General features: G+C 41.4%; 1 protein-coding gene across 2 annotated transcripts in view; it reads left to right on the top strand.

Moving 5' to 3' along the window:
• Positions 1–17,398, top strand: part of LOC126203101 (endocuticle structural glycoprotein SgAbd-5-like) — a 94,215-nt gene that overhangs the window by 18,793 nt on the left and 58,024 nt on the right. The window contains exons 2-3 of one of the 2 annotated variants that reach the window (XM_049937344.1): positions 810–928; positions 9,588–10,104. In XM_049937344.1, coding sequence (XP_049793301.1) covers positions 810–928; positions 9,588–9,864 — 396 coding nt within the window. In that variant the 3' untranslated portion in view covers positions 9,865–10,104. Of the gene's footprint in view, positions 1–809; positions 929–9,587; positions 10,105–17,398 lie in introns of those variants that run through there. The other variant, XM_049937342.1, reaches the window with a different exon arrangement.

The following is a 17,398-nucleotide window of genomic DNA, read 5'->3' as shown; positions in this document are numbered from 1 at the left end:
GGACCATAGTGGATTAATTCGTTGAAACCATTTTCATGAGCCCCCGAAGGTCTTCCAGAACATGGAGCGTCACTAATGTCAGAACTATCCTCCTAAAACGAGAGAACAATTTTTTACGGTTCCCTGTCCAATACCATTATCCTCATATACGGCGAAAATGTATCCAACTGCCTCAGCTGCTTTCACCCCGCTACTGAATTCAGGCAGAAGAATACGTCGGAAAATTTTCCGATTCATCAACCTGGCACTCCGTTTTCTAGCATCCACAGCTCCACTTTCTCGGAATGAGAAAATGAGAATATGAAACCTCAAATGTCAACAGTGAACTACAAATAAAAATGAGAGTCGATAAATATGCCATAGCAAACGGAATACCAACATGCAAAACAAGAACGCTACGAACTTACGCACCAGGCAACTCGTAATTCTTCTACCTGAATCTGAAGACGATTTTATGATCTTATGTTACTAACTAAATGTTGCATCAGTTTCGATTTCATATTCACCTGAAGAGTACCGCAGCAAGTCCGTCGAAACGATGTCGACTTCACTTCTTCAGTTGTTATAATGACGCAGCCCACTATCTAAAATTATTTTATCGAGAAAAACATTAAACTCCATTACAAATATAAGTTTTAAAGGTGGCTGTTCGTACTAGCGTTGCATCGGGTTGACAAAAATTTAATCAAAGGAATAAATAAAACCTCATTACAGTATCTGTCAGCGACTTATCAGTCCATCGAAGGCAGAGAAGAGAAGTCACAGGTTCCATCTGTCAATCACTTATCAAATTTTTGTTTATTTTCTAGCTGTTCCTGGTGGCTGCGGTGCTGAATACAGTTCTTGCAGCACCGCAGTTTAATCCGAGAGATGCTACCATCCTCGGGCTGGAGAACGATTTCAATGGGATTGAACCATGGCACTGGAGGTACGTCGCGGGCTGTCCCACCTTAAATGCATGCACAAATGTTTCAATAACTCTAGTTAAAATTGTAGATTTTATTTCCATAACACTAAGACAGATAATTACGAGAACCAATTCTTGAATAATTACACATATTCATTTGAATAACACTCTTCCGATCACCACCAACAGACACGTTATCCCTTACGTATGTAATACGGATAGTAAAAATGGGGATTATATAAAAAACAAAAGTGTTACTACCAGCTATTAACAGTTTTATTGAGACGAGTGAGAGGTGGATGGGGTTACAGTGTTTTGACTGATTTGGCTCACAATAATTTCCTATCCCGCGCCTATTTTCTCATCTCCGTGTAGAACTTCTCAATGCTGTCAACTAACTGCGGATGCAATCCAGTCTTTGTCTTCATCTTCAATTTCTGCTTTCCACGTCTCCCTCTAGTACCATGGATGATTACTTCTGTTCCTTTAACATATGTCCTTCCGGCTTTGCTCTTCATCGAATTGGAATTTCCCACATTCTATTTCCTCGACGATTCTGTGGAGAACAATACTTCTCACCAGTCTACTTATTTTGAACAACCTACTTTAGTACCATAACTCAGTATTTTCGATTCTCAACGTCTGCGGCTGATCATTCGTTTTCTTCTTCCTTCATGTGCGACTTTTCACTCCAGGGTTAAGGAGGTGTTCTCTAACCACCCGCAACTCCGCCTTATTTGACAAGGCCCTCGAGAGAGTGATGTCGACTCCTTATTGTGGAAATCTGGGGTCGTCATTGCTGATGACCTCTTCACTAGCTCTTATCACCTATTGCCAGTGACATCAATGAGGTTGCTGAAAATTTCTCCAGTATTCGCCAGATCAAAGAAAGAAAGAAAAGGGTTTATTTTCTCGTCGACGGCGATATTACGGCATACGGAGCACATCCTCTGATTTAGGAAGTGTGAGACAGTAAAATCTGGTTGGCTGGATGTATACAGGGTGAACAAAAATAGGGAAACACTTAAAACGCAATACATTACCACGCTTAATACGGTGTAGGAACCCCGTCGGCATCCGAAACTGCTTTCAGCCGTCTCTGGATGGATAAATACTGTTCCTGTATGGTGTTCAAGTGAATCTTAAACTATTCTTGCTACAAAATAGTGGCAGGTAAAGATGATAGAAGTGGATAGCGATCACATACACTTCTCTCCATTATACATGATAAAGGTTCCATAATACTGAGTTAAGATGAATATGGTGGTCAGGGGAGGATGTGACAATTCATCTTCGTGCTCACAGAACTAGTCATTGGCAATGCGAGCTGTGTGAACAAGTACCCCGTCGTCTTGCAACATAACATCACCATTAGGGAACAAATATTGTACCATGGGATGACCTGATTAGCCAAAATGATACTGTACTTCTTGTCAGTAATGATAGAGTGTGAATATCTACGGACTGAGTGTTCGGATACAGAACGAGAAATCTGTCTGCAACATCTCCTGCAGATCGGTTCGCGTGAGTTTGGGACGGCGCATTTTAGTTCGTGTGGCGATTGGGGTATTTTGGGTGCTATTACTTCGCCGCTGTAAATAGATCCCCTTCAAGAAGACTACTAAACTTAGTATGCGGATTTTACAGACTTCTTAACAATTTTATACGAGGAACTGAGGTTGGCTTAACGATATGAAGAGGAGAGAAATAGTATTGTGCTTTTCCTCCGCAGTATTATAGCGCACATACCATTTTGTTTACCTTTTTCAGTAAAGGGATGAAAAGTGACAGACAATTATTTTTTACGTTTCTGCAACACTTATTCATGTAGTCGAATATCAATTCCAATTAATTACGACACAATATCACCGTAAATGGTGCCGAAGTGTCACGAAAATACAATGCATTTCGAACTATGAAACTGATACATTAAATACTGTAAGCGATTTGCACCATCTGATTGTCCATTATTAGTTCCAATTTTTCTTTATTTACCACTCTGCTATTTATAGATAAGTGAAATATCAATAACACTTTTTCACCATCTCATCGGAAAAGTAAAATAATTACAAGATCAATGCTTGAATTTTGGAGTAATGAAAGAAGTGACAAGTACCACCATGCTTTTCAGGTTTTCTCTTGCACTTGCACTTGTTGAATGTGTTATAATTAATTAGGTGACAATGACATTGTATCATCGAGAAATACTTAGACACACACAAGGTTTTGTGACCTTGTAAGTAGCCTGTTTAGGTTTTTATGTTGGCAACGCCACATAGCGCTCTGTATGAAAATCACTGACTGTGCTGTGTGCAGTCTGTGGCTGGTTGACATTGTTGGAATATTCGCTATTGTCGTGTTGGGCAGTTGGATGTGAACAGCGCGTAGCGTAGCGCAGTTGGAGGTGAGACGCCAGCAGTGGTGGATGTGGGGAGAGAGATGGCAGAATTTTGAGAGCGGACGATCTGGACGTGCGTCCGCTAGGAAAAGGAAATTTTTAAGACCGGATGTCATGAACTGATATATATTTTGTGACTTTTGAACACTATTAAGGCAAATAAATTGTTTATCAAAATCTTTCATTTGCTAACTATACCTATCAGCAGTTAGAATCTTTTATTTAGCTGGCAGTATTGGCGCTCACTGTATTGTAGTAGTTCGAGTAACGAAGATTTTTGTGAGGTAAGTGATTCATGAAAGGTATAGGATATTGTTAGTCAGGGCCGTTCTTTTGTAGGGATTATTGAGAGTCAAATTTCGTTGCGCTAAAAAATATATTGTGTGTCAGTTTACCGTTGATCAGAATAAGTAAAGAGAGAAATGTCAGAGTACGTTCAGTTTTGCTCAGGTGTTTGAAAATCAAATAACGTAAGAGGTTTACCAGCACCGTCATTCATAAATTTTTCTAAGGGGACGTTTCAACCTGCATAACCGAGCGAGGTGGCGCAGTGGTTAGCACACTGGACTCGCATTCGGGAGGACGACGGTTCAATCCCGTCTCCAGCCATCCTGATTTAGGTTTTCCGTGATTTCCCTAAATCGTTTCAGGCAAATGCCGGGATGGTTCCTTTGAAAGGGCACGGCCGATTTCCTTCCCAACCCTTCCCTAACCCGAGCTTGCGCTCCGTCTCTAACGACCTCGTTGTCGACGGGACGTTAAACACTAACCACCACCACCAACCTGCATAAACTGGAGGAAATTAATCAGGCTGTCATGCAGAAATTTTATCTACAAATGGACATAGCACCAATATATGTATTCAGACCGGCAGTTTAATAAACACACTTGCAAATATATGTAACACCTGTCCTGTAAACACGCAAAAACTCTCCCTACAAAACAAGACTTTATAACACCTTGTATCAATATTTTTTAGGATAGGCCTATATGGTGCCTATGTCAATATGACTTTTGCAGTTTTATATTTGTTGTAAGTACTTACGAAAGGTAACTGGTCCTCCTTTCATGTACTTCTCTTAAGTTAGGGCTGCCTAAATCATCACCGAATCCCTGTCATTGATTAGCGGGACGTAAACTCGGTCAGAAGCTACACAAAGTGTGAAACTAGACTCATTCGACCAAATGACTGTCTTTCATCACTTGATAATTCAGGTTTTATTGCTCCTGGAACCATTTTTCTGTTACGGGCATTTGCATCACTAATGGGTGGTTTTTGAATCCATCTCGAGCTGCAATTGCCTGTTTATGGAGCTCCCTTGGTGTTGATTTAGTTCTGAAAGGATTCGTGAGTGCGACATTCAGTTCTGCAGTGACTTTTACAGCTGAGGTTCTCTTATTTCTCATCAGAATACTCTGCAGTGACCTTCTGCCATGATCGCTCAATGCACGCTTTCGTCCGCGATGTGATTTAAAGCTGATGATGCTTTTATGTTTTCCCTGTATTCGGTACAAATTTTGAATACGATGTCTCTCGAACTACGAAATACTTTGGCTGCTTTGGTTACGAAAGCACCGATCATACGAGTACCAAGAACCTGCCCACGTTCGAATTCACTTACAAGGGGAGGCCACGACGTCTGGAACGCGGATTTACTGCAAAATTTGTGCAATCGTAGTACTCCATGAGGACAACAAAATGTGTATGCAGTAGCGCGTACTTCTCAAGCGTTGCTGAGAAAATGACAAGATAATTTCGGTCGTCCAATATATATCTGTGCGTGGCCATTTTAACCATGAAGCGGCTGCAGCCGAGTGGTGACATCACGGTAGCTCAGCGTGTTCGGTCAGAGCGTTGGATTCCCTTTCTAATAAAAAAACTGAGCGAACGAATGAACGAACAAGCTGAACGGGTGTCGTCGGACTCCGCCCTGAACAAATTCAGCGAACAATACAGAACAAAATGTACTTTTTTTTAACTGTTACGCGTTCAAGCCGCTGGATCGAGTTCCGTTCGTCAGGTTTTATTTTTATTTTCAACACAGTCATTTTCTTTATTATTTATATTACAGTTGGTATAATGGGGAAAATACGTGTAATCGGATGAACTTTTATTTAAGTTACAATGTTATTTGGCAGTCTACTAATTTTTATTATCACAAATAATGTAATAATCATAACTATCGACTAGTAAACGACCAAATGCACAAAGTCATTCTAAAAATGTATGCTTGTCCGTGATTTGAGAAATCCCTTATACCTGGAAGGAGCCCGAAACGACTTGTTACCTCCAAGTTTTGACTGGCACAGACGGCTTTCGAAAGATGTACAATTAATCGTCGCTTTCGACATTACGAGTACGAGTTGCAGGATGGTATTTTTCGTAAAAACATGGAAAACATATAGTTAAACGGCACCGCATACGCAAGGTCTTTTGACGTTTTCTGTGGGAAAACAAACCTTGTTAAGATTTTCAAAAACCTCTCTTTCAGACGACAGTTTGGAAGCAAACCATGCATAACGCAGTATTTCCTTAAAAATCGGCGCTGATAATGGGTTATGCAGTGTCGAGTGTATTTTAATAGGGTCTTCCGAGAAGCAATTTCTCGTTCTCTTTCGATTAAATACGAACAGTTTTTCCCATTATATCAATTGTAATATAAATAGTAAAGAAAATAGTTGAAAATAAAAATAAACTGACGAACGGAACTCCATCCAGCGATCCAGCGGCTTGGACGCCAAACACGTATTAAAAAAAAAAAATACATTTTGTTCTACACTGCTGGCCACCGTAAATGCAACACCCTGAAGGAAGCATCCGAATCAAGTGAAATTTACACCATGGGTTTGCAGCGATGAGATATGCAACTGATTAGAATTTCAGCGCAGACGCACATCACGCGCGCCTGTGGCGCCACCTCATAGCGCCATTTAAGGCTTGGCGATTTCGACGAGTGTACGTTCGGGCCGTGTGTTTACCTTGTGGTTGTTTCACAAGACGATCAGTTATGCCTCGTAGACAACAGCGAACATCGTTTGATCAAGTATCCGAGTTCGACAGGGGAAGGATAGTGGCTTACCGAGATTGTGGATTATCATACAGAGAAATCGCTAGTCGTGTTGGACGAAACCAAACAACTGTAATGCGGATATGTGACCGTTGGATGCAGGAGGGTACGACGGACCGATGTGGTCGATCGCATTCACCTCGGTGCACCACTGCACGTGCTGCTAGGCAAATTGTGCGCATGGCAGTGACGGATCGCTCAGTGACATCCCGAACCATAGCACAGCACATTGCGTCTGTAACGCATCATCCAGTGTCTGCGCGTACCATTCGACGCCGTTTACAGCAGAGTGGTCTGTCCGCAAGACGTCCATTGCTTCGTCTACCATTGACGCAGAACCACAGACGTCTCCGTCGCCAATGGTGTGATGACAGACGGATGTGGACGGCAGAATGGAATGACGTTGTCTTTACTTACGAGGCACGCTTCTGTCTGCAGCACCACGATGGTCGGATTCGAGTGTGGAGACACCGTGGAGAGAGGATGCTGGACAGCTGCATTATGCACCGCCACACTGGTCTTGCACCGGGTATTATGGTATGGGGCGGTATTGGATATTACTCTCGCACGCCTCTAGTACGCATTGCCGGTACTTTAAATAGCCAGCGCTACATATCCGAGGTGCTGGAGCCAGTTTTCCTTCCTTACCTTCAGGGCTCGGCCACAGCCATATTTCAACAGGCAAATGCGCGACCACACGTGGCACGCATTGTCCAAAGGTTCTTCGTCAATAACCTGGCCGGCTCGCTCTCCGGATCTTTCGCCGATAGAAAACATGTGGTCCATGGTTGCTCAACGAGTGACCCAGATTACATCCCCAGCTGCCACACCAGATGATCTTTGGCAACGTGTGGAAGCTGCTTGGGCTGCTGTACCCCAGGAACACATCCAACGTCTCTGACTCAATGCCGAGACGTGTGGCAGCGGTGATCTCCAACAATGGCGGCTACTCTGTCTACTGATTCTGGCAGGAACCACATGTCACAGACGTCTGTAAACGTAATCATTTGATACTTGGTCAACATGTTATCTACAAAATAAATTATGTTGTGCTACCTCTTGTCTTTCTTGGTGTTGCATTTACGGTGGCCAGCAGTGTATATTGTTCGCTGAATTTGTTCAGGGCGGAGTCCGATGACACCCGTTCAGCTTGTTCGTTCATCCGTTCGCTCAGTTTTTTTATTAGAAAGGGAAGGCAACGCGCTGACCGAACACGCTGAGCTACCGTGCCGTTACCACTCGGCTGTAGCCGCTTCATGGTTAAAATGGCCATGCACAGATATATATTCGACGACCGAACTTATCTTGCGATTTTCTCAGTAACGCTTGAGCAGTACGCGCTACTGCATACACATTTTGTTGTCCTCGTGGAGTACTACGAGTGTACGAAGTTTGCAGTAAATCCAAACGTCGTGGCCTCCCCTTGTTAGTTCGGACACAATACACTCACAACGACTCAGAACACTGTTCTGAGAACGACTGACACTTGGAATGTATAGCGGAGACTGCACAGGTGCCACTGGTGATCAGATACAACAGGAATTTATGTTCAAGCACGCAGTTTTTGTGGTGTTTCTATATTTTTGTCCAATCCCTCTTTCTTTCGCGCCCGCAGGAACGATGTAACGTCCCTCGGGTCCATTATTCGAACTCGCATCTATGCAGGCGCACTGATCGCCTCAGATATTACGGGAGGGAGATTAATTGTTAAATGTGATTTTTTGGAATACCAGCTCCTACATCAATGATGGATGTCGAACGGGTTCCGCCTTCGAAAAGAGTCAGCCGGAGTAAAACTGCCCAGTAGCTGCACATCGTTCACGAACTCGCTATAAAAAATTATCTACTTAGAAACTGAAAGATGCAAATTCAGGTGTTACTTTATGGATCAATGACAGAGACCTGGTTGTTAACCTTTTGTATATCATTTACACATAAACGAGATAAAAATCGATGTAGAAGATCATATATTCAACTGATAATTTGTACTTTAAAAATCGACAATCGTCTTGCGTAAATTATTAATAAAGAGGAGAAACTCGACAGCTTCATTCTTGTGAAAACAGTAATCGATCCCAGTACAATAAAATGAGGCAGTTCTTTTTCTAAATGTGTAATTTTTCTATTATTCATCGGTGCCACAAAATCTGCATCGCATATGCTTGTTCTGACATCTGCTTAAAGTTGACAGTTCCTGCCACAGGCGGCTTCGGGAGGTTGTTTGTATAAACGAAAAAGTTGTGGTATTTATTGGGTAAACGACTGGACAAACACAAAAATAAAAGATGTAATACGTCTGCAAGAGTAGGCAAGACACTGACCTCATTGCTCTGCGACACGTAGACGCCCATCACGTTGTCACCTTCTCGTGGTTTCACCATCCTTCATCTGCTTTTCCATATATCTTGACGACAGTTGCACTTGAACAACCGACCTGCTTCGCCATTTCCAAAATGCAGATTCCTTGGCGCTGGGCCAAAGCACTCTGCCCTTTGTCAATGTCGCTCATGTTACCTAGTTTCCCCAGTTCTGGCGCTTTTCCCTTCTCGAATGCTCCGCCATTCATCTCTGCTCCTCCTATAATTAAAGAGCAACTATTCACGAACGTCCAGTGTGGGTTTTAATTATCGTAGGACAGCGAAAATCTGCAGATATGTTAATGGGTCAATGCGTAATCAGTTTCTGCTAGAAAAAAATTAGTTCAAATTTAGATCACCAGGAGCAAATCTCGCGCTGTATAGTGTCTCGTCAACATTTCTGCTGTTCATGTTGAATAAACTGTGTAAACGGCTGTCATTAATAAAATCAACATTACGCCTTTCTCACTTGTTTGACATTTTCTGTCCACGTCCTGTTCGTAGTCCCTTACATATGGAAACATATCTATACTTGTTTCTTGCCAGTGCCGGATTTGCATCTGGTGGCCAAAACTGGAACTGATTTTCTTTTTTCAACGTAAATTGGTTCCGTATCAACGCATTAGAATATCTACCAAGTTCCGCTGCCATGCAATAGTCACAGTCCACACTCGACCTCTGTGATAACTGCTGTTCTGTTATAACCACCGGTACTTCTGTTATCGCGTCATGTGCCCGCACTTCCGCCAGGGTCCGATCTGACGGCTGGGGTGATCATGATATTTGTTGCTCATCAGTGTATGAATCACCGTGTGTACTGTCGTGTGTAGGAGTGATTAATTGCAATGCTTGCGCAGGTACGAGACGAGCAACGGCATCCGGCAGGAGCAATTCGGCACAGAAGGAGATGGCGCGCGCCTGCGGGGCAGCTTCTCGTGGCAGCCGGCGGATGCTGGAGGCGCCACCTACAGCGTCACCTACGAGGCCGACGAGAACGGCTACCGGCCCAAAGTCTCTTTCGGTAGCGGCCCCGTCACGGTGCGCCCCGCACCGCTGCCACGACCGACGGAATCGCCGTTTCAACAACCTTCTAACGCCATTGGAAGTAATGCTGCGCTCACATTGGTCGGCTGAGCGAGTGCCCGCACCGTTTACTTTCACAATAATACCAATTCAAACACTGAATAGGCTGCTGGAGCCGTCGATGGAAAGTGCACCTACTGTCAAAGCGATAAGATGAAAAGTTCCGGCAGCTACAAGACTTATGATACCTTATGCTCCCAGAGCATTATTTGGACACTTGCAAAAACTTTGTAAAGATAACTTCGTAGCTATACAGAGCATGTGAATAAATTGGATATACTTTCTTCCTTACTTCGGATATGTTTCTACGTTTTCAACTTCATTAATCCTGTCGCCCTCAGTTCCACACAATATTCTACATCTACATCTACATCTACATCTACATTCATACTCCGCAAGCCACCCAACGGTGTGTGGCGGAGGGCACTTTACGTGCCACTGTCATTACCTCCCTTTTCTGATCCAGTCGCGTATGGTTCGCGGGAAGAACGACTGCCGGAAAGCCTCCGTGCGCGCTCGAATCTCTCTGATTTTACATTCGTGATCTCCTCGGGAGGTATAAGTAGGGGGAAGCAATGTATTCGATATCTCATCCAGAAACGCACCCTCTCGAGACCTGGCGAGCAAGCTACACCACGATGCAGAGCGCCTCTCTTGCAGAGTCTGCTACTTGAGTTTGCTAAACATCTCCGTAACGCTATCACGGTTACCAAATAACCCTGTGACGAAACGCGGCGCTCTTCTTTGGATTTTCTCTGTCTCCTCCGTCAACCCGATCTGGTACGGATCCCACACTGATATTACGGGTTGTTAAGTTTTATTTTGAAACTGTCTAATTACAACTGAATGAAATAGAAGTACAGGTACCACACACAGTATCAATGATTTCATTCGACAGAGGAAGTATGTATACCTCCATACCTCTCACAGAAACAATAGAAATTATAGAACAAAATCTCATATCACACAACAACCTCACCATATAAGCAATAACAGGAATAACACGTGTGTTCCGATCGACAACAGAACAAAACTACTTCCAGTCTGAGTATTATCTGCGAGTTTATGAGGTGCCCAATATCAGGAACTCTAGACAGTGTCTTTATGAGTCATTTAGAAAAGCAGATATTTGAGAAAATGATTGAGGATAGATTTAAAATCATATATTGGCACAAATAAGTGAGTGACATTATTTTTCTCGTAAGAAAATTAAAAAAATTAGAAGAAATCCACTCGGGAATCGACAAAGCACATCAGAACATAACACACTTGAAAAAGAAACAGAGGATCAAACAAATTTATTTGACGTAACAATAACAAAAACTATCATAAAACCAGCAGAACAGCCAAAGTAATACATTCCACAGCTAACCGTCCTCATAAACAGAAGCTTGCGGCACTAAAACACACATTGTATCGCAAGAAAAGGATTCCACTGGACAGGAGAAACTAGGAAAAAACTGAGTGCAGTCACACATAGCTAGAAACAATGGATACTATATATTTGTAAAGTCAGAACACAAGTACAAAACAAAGAAAACACATGCAAAATATACAGCATTCAGGAAAACTCAAAGCCCCAAAACCACAAACACACACAACACACACGCACAATGGAAACTACACACAGAAAAGAAGTAGATACTACATTATGACTTACAGGCATAAGTTAACCCATATGCTAAAGAAACAGGGCTTCGAAATAGCGTATGATACTTTGAAGAGCCTGTAATCAAACTTCAGTCAACCAGCAATCAAGAGCGACAAATTCCAGGTAATGGGAATATACAAACAGGAATGTCAAATTTGTGACGCATGACATGCAAGATTTTTAAAACATGGTAAAAAGAACTTGATAGGTTTTCGAAGTATGAAACAAACCATTGGACGTTTTCTTAGTACTTAAAACACCACATCACCATCCTACAAACGTGGAACAAGATACGAAAATAATTAGAATAAAGAACCATGAAAATATAGTATACAAATGCAGGGAACTACCACATCCAAAAAGCCATTACTGAGAAAAACCATGTGATGAAGGGGCAAACACACAACAACACAGATTCTCCAGTAAACTAAAGCAAATGATAAGATTAAAATCAATCCACTTGTACATGTGGTCATATCAAAACAAATACATATTCTCTCCGCTCTCTCTCTCTCTCTCTCCTCTCTCTCTCCCTCCCTCACACACACACACACACACACACACACACACACACACACACACACACACACACACAAAAGCAGATCGCAGATATAACTATATAAACATACAAACTGTCAACAGATGTCTTTACGATCGTGTTCTGCACGGGAGATGGCATTCCGATCGACGGACATCACACCAGCAATGACGTCGGGCTCCTATCAAACGGCATAGTGTTGGCAGGGTAGTCCCACGTTCACAATCGCTGCATAGTTGTTTCTACTTTACTATCACCTGTTTGTACTGTTTTGTGGCAAAAAAACGCAACCTTGCAATGTGATCATTTGTTCCTTTAATTTTGGACACCAGTGTATGTATATATTCCAGGCCACTGAGAATGCCTTGCAACGAATAAAGGCGATACTTGTATGGCACAATATCTGTGTTTCATTCAGTTGTAAATAGACGGTCCCAGAATAGAAATTATCAACATACCGTAATATATATATATATATATATATATATATATATATATATATATATATATGCTTGTTCCAGTTTTTGATACCTATTTTATCTTCAACGTCAGAATTTCAGTATTCTCAACATGACACTATATGAGACTGTTGTTTTGCTAATGAAGTAAATACTCAAAATTTTTTTTGGCACCACTATCACAAACATGATCATCATAACAGTTTTCATCATCAACAACAGCTGCAGTAACAACAGTCGTAAATATTGATTTTATATTATAAAGACGGTTACGTGTACTCAGTCATTATTACCACTGTAATACTTAAGTTGACCATTAGATAATTCTCACTTGACACATTAAATTTATCTTGGTTATTAAGGCGTACATAATATTTTAACATTTTAGTTAAATGTAAGGTTTCGTAGAGTATTAAGACAAATAATAATATGATAATATTTAAGATTGCATTAATGAAATAGATCATGAGAATTAACTGGGTTTCACTAGTTGACGTGATAGTTACATTAAATAAATAAATGTTGATATCAGTGACAGTTATAGTACTTACTTATATCCTTTGGTGGTTTGCAGTTGTGACTGAGATGCTTAATCTGCTGTATTTTCCATCATTTGCCACTCCCCACAGATTTCTTGTTTCTTTGATCTCTTTGATCTGTGATACACTATCTGCTACATTTTCCAACCGTTGCCTCTCTAGACAGAATTCTCGTTCCTTTGGTATTTTTATCATAATTTTTCTTCTCGGGCTTCAGCCAATTGCGCTGATGTTTAGGTCTTGAATCCAGGACTACTTAGTCACCGTGTCATGTCACTGGCGCCTTTTCTGACGCTTTTTACAACTTTTTAAAAAGCCCGTCTGATCATTGTCGGTCTTTACGACAGCATCGTTCGTTTAATTCTGATTTAGATTAACAGCGGAAAGAGCCAGTGAGACGTTACTGTTTCCTCATATTTTAGAGCGTGCCACTACTGGTAGTATTACTCCGACCATAATTCCCACCATACGTTGTCGACTGTTACATGTGCACTGAGTGAAGGTATAATTATGCATCAGTTATGCCACCAATTATAGTGGTTGCTCATTAAAACCTTAATCCCAGTCACCTCGTCTCTCAATGTGGTGGATCCTTTGTTTCATAATAACAAACAGCTCGCCCACCTCTACTCGGAAAGGCCTCTGTAGTCTCCTGTGGATCCACTTTCGCTTTCAGGGCCACCTGGTCCGTCCCTGCCGGCCGACTACGTAATAAACACACTTATTTCGTTAATCTTAGCGTCTCCATACCAAACGCACTCGGACATGTATTCATTTTCTTTGTAACGTTGAATTTCACTATTTTCACTAAAGTCATTTAACAGGAGACATACAGCTTCCCACACCGTCACTGTGCTTGCAGAATCTAGATCCCTTGACTTCCGCCGAAACGTCGACTGAATTCGCAGAAAACGTCACGCCAATGCAACACATGACCATTACGGTAAATATAATTATTACTAATTATTTATTACAAATACCAAACAAAAAAATATTCAGGGAATATGTAATGAGTTTTTACTGTTTATTTTAAAATTACAGCATGTCTACGGTTATTGTACAGAACACTAATGGGAAGATATGTCAGTTATTGTACTGTTTGAAAAGCAAAGTGGTCCTTGTCTGAAATAATGTTTTAATTGGTGGGCAGGAGATGGTGCCTCTACTTTCACAACACTGGTGCTATATTTAAGCTCTACAGGTTTCCTGATAGGTGATGATTACTGGATTAGCAGCTGTCGTAGAACTTCTTCCAATGCGCTTCCTGTAAAGGTATTCTTGTGGTGTGCTGGAAAATGCATTAGTGAACTGCAGATGAACTCTTTAGAATGGTTATCTAGTCTCGCTTAAAATTCAAAGAGTTGCTGGCCAGGCCACCAGTTATAAGATTTGGACGTGAGAACTAGCTATCTATACAAGGGATTCAAGACAGTACTTTTCCATCATTACTAATTTCTGTGACTGACTTGTGGGACCCCTGCAACTCACTTGCAATGAGGTAACGGATCCCAGCTGCATTTTTCGTCAGTCAGGCTCACAAAAGTTAATGACTAGCAACTAAAGCTGCTCAGACGTAGTACGCAGAGCGCCCGTACATCCCGGAAGTCTTAATTACGATTACTCAGTATGTAACAGTATCTGGTAAACTGTCTGCAGCACACTCATAGATAAAACTATATTTTCACTAATTATGCAGTGCTAAACGAAATAATAAAGAAGTGCGCCGAAAAGGTACTCGGAGAATACCAGTGTGGATGCCGACCAAACAGAGGTACATATCATCAGTTGTTTGTTGTTAGACAAACAATGGATAAATTTTGTGAATGTGATATAGATGTCCACTTCCTGTTCGTTGACTTTACAAGCTTTCGATATCATTAATAGGGCTAAATGGATTGGGAATCTGTCATAAACTGAGAAGGTTAATCGAGCTAACAATGAAGGACACAAAAGCAAAAGTAAGAGTGAAGAACAGAATGACTAGGCAGTTTGATTGGGGATGGAGTGAAAGAAGGTATGGCCTCTCTACTCTTCTGTTTAACTTAGCATTGCGCAGTATCACACAGAAAGTAGATAATAGAGGAACAATAATGTTGAAGTCCATCCAGATATCCGTATATGCAGATGATACTTCCATCGTGACAAGGGATGTAACATAGCTTAAAGAAATATATGGACAAATGGAAGCAGAAGGAACTAGAATTGGACTTACTGTAAATGAAATCAAGACAAAATATAAGGTTATGTCCTATTCTGAAGCTAGGAGAACACTACAGGACCTGAAGATCTCTGATAAATGCTGCAATGCTGTTAGATGCTTCCATTGTTTAGGTGTCCTCCTAACCAACGAACAAACGATAATAGTATGAGGCAATGTATTAGAGAAAGGATACAAGCAGGAAAAAAAGCCTATTATGCAAACCTAAAGATACTCGAGAGCTCTCTAATTACAGCAACAACTAAATTGCGAGTATACTATTCCCTTGTGCGACCTGTTGCCACATATGGATCAGATACGTGGACAACAACAGAAGCAGACAGTAACAACCTAAGGGCATTTGAATGGAATATCTTACGAAAAAGCTATGGGCCTGTGAGTGAGGCAGAACGTTGGAGAGTGAGATACAACCATGACATACAAGACCTAATACAAGGGTAAGATATAGTAAAATTTATCAAATCTCAAAGAATACGTTGGTTGAGATATATGAAGAGGATGACGGAAGACAGGAGGCCCAAACGAATAATGAATGCCACATTGTATTCCACCAGAAGCAAGGGCAGTCCAAGAGCTGGATGGATGCACAATGTGCTGGCTGACCTTGCCAAGATGGGGATCCGTGGATGGAAGAAAAATGCTGAGAACAGAGAGATATGAAGGAAGATTGTTGAGGAGTCCAAGACCCGCCAGCCAAAGAAGAAGAAGAACAGAGGAGGCTGCTAAGCAGCGCTGTCAACATCGCCTGGTATTTATGTCTCAGCTGCTTTTCGTCCACACAGTTTTCTGCCTTTCACGTCATGGAAACACCTCATTGACCGTCTACGCCTGTCTTCCGTCTCGTGTTTCTCTCTGTTTAGTTTAAACTTTTCTTTCAGTCTGGAACAAACTAATGTACTCAGTTGCAACTTTTCCTAATCGAAGACAAATTGTTACTTACTTTGCAGTTGCATTCAAGATACACAGAATAAAATGATCCTATGTCATCATTAAAATTTCGAGCTACATCGCAGTAGATAGAGAATTGGGGGAATGGGGGGGGGGGGGGGGGGAAGGGGGACACGCATCAGCTAACCAAGTTTATTTACGTCTTATAGCCCCTATCAGGCGTTTGTATGACCATATTATATGGGCATGAAACCGTCGAAATTTCTGGCGACTGGTGACCCTTGACAACACAATATTACCGTAATCCCAAGCTGTTCCTTTATACTGTAAGTCTGTTCCACTGTTCTCTCGTGTCTTTACTTTTCATAAAATCAAACTGATCGTCATCTAACAGTTCCTCTATTTACTTTTCCATTTTTTGGTATAATACACTCGCCATCAACTTGAATGCATAAGTTGCTAAGCTGATTGCATTATAATTCTCGCATACACCTGCTCTTGCAGTCTTCAGCATTCTGTAAATAATATTTCTCAAAAGTTTGATTTTATTTTTTGTTTCACACACAAACTGAGTCACTTGTTTATTATTTTCCCAAATGACTTTAAAAATTCCGAATGAATATCTTATTTGATTTCTGCGTTTTTAAATGATCTTCTAAATTTCTTTGAAACTCTATATTACTGGATTGTCTACGTCGCTCTTGTAGAGCCTTCAATGGTACTCTGTCTACCTGTATGTCCTGTGTATTTAACAATGAAACTATCTCTTTTCTCCTAATTCTATGTCCTTACTTTTAATCATTGATGTTGGTTTTTACTTTTCTATGCTGAATCAGTTATGCTGAATCAGTCCTTCAAACGAACATCATCATTTCTCAGTAGTGCTTAATCCCAGTTCCTTGCACACTAGTTCTTTTTGACGATTCTGTTAAATTCAAATGGCTCTGAGCACTATGGGACTTAACATCTGAGGTCATCAGTCCCCTAGACTTAGAATTACTTAAACCTAACTAACCTAAGGACATCACACACATCCATGTCCGAGGCAGGATTCGAACCTGCGACCGTAGCAGCAGCGCAGTTCCGGACTGAAGTGCCCAGAACCGCTCGGCCACAACGGCCAGCTAAACTTCAATCTAGATTTCCTCATTCCTAAATTATGATCTGAATCTATATTGATCCAGAGCAGATCTTACAGTATAATATGTGATTTCGCAATCTCTGTCTCAGTATTATGTAACCAGGCCGGTGTTTTCCAGTGTCTCCAAGGCGTTTCCAAGTATATCTCCTCAC

Source organism: Schistocerca nitens, chromosome 9 (assembly GCF_023898315.1).
Source record: "Schistocerca nitens isolate TAMUIC-IGC-003100 chromosome 9, iqSchNite1.1, whole genome shotgun sequence".
In the NCBI taxonomy this organism is placed as follows: domain Eukaryota; kingdom Metazoa; phylum Arthropoda; class Insecta; order Orthoptera; family Acrididae; genus Schistocerca; species Schistocerca nitens.
Note: the sequence above shows the minus strand (reverse complement) of the source record. Positions and strands in the feature narration are given on the sequence as shown.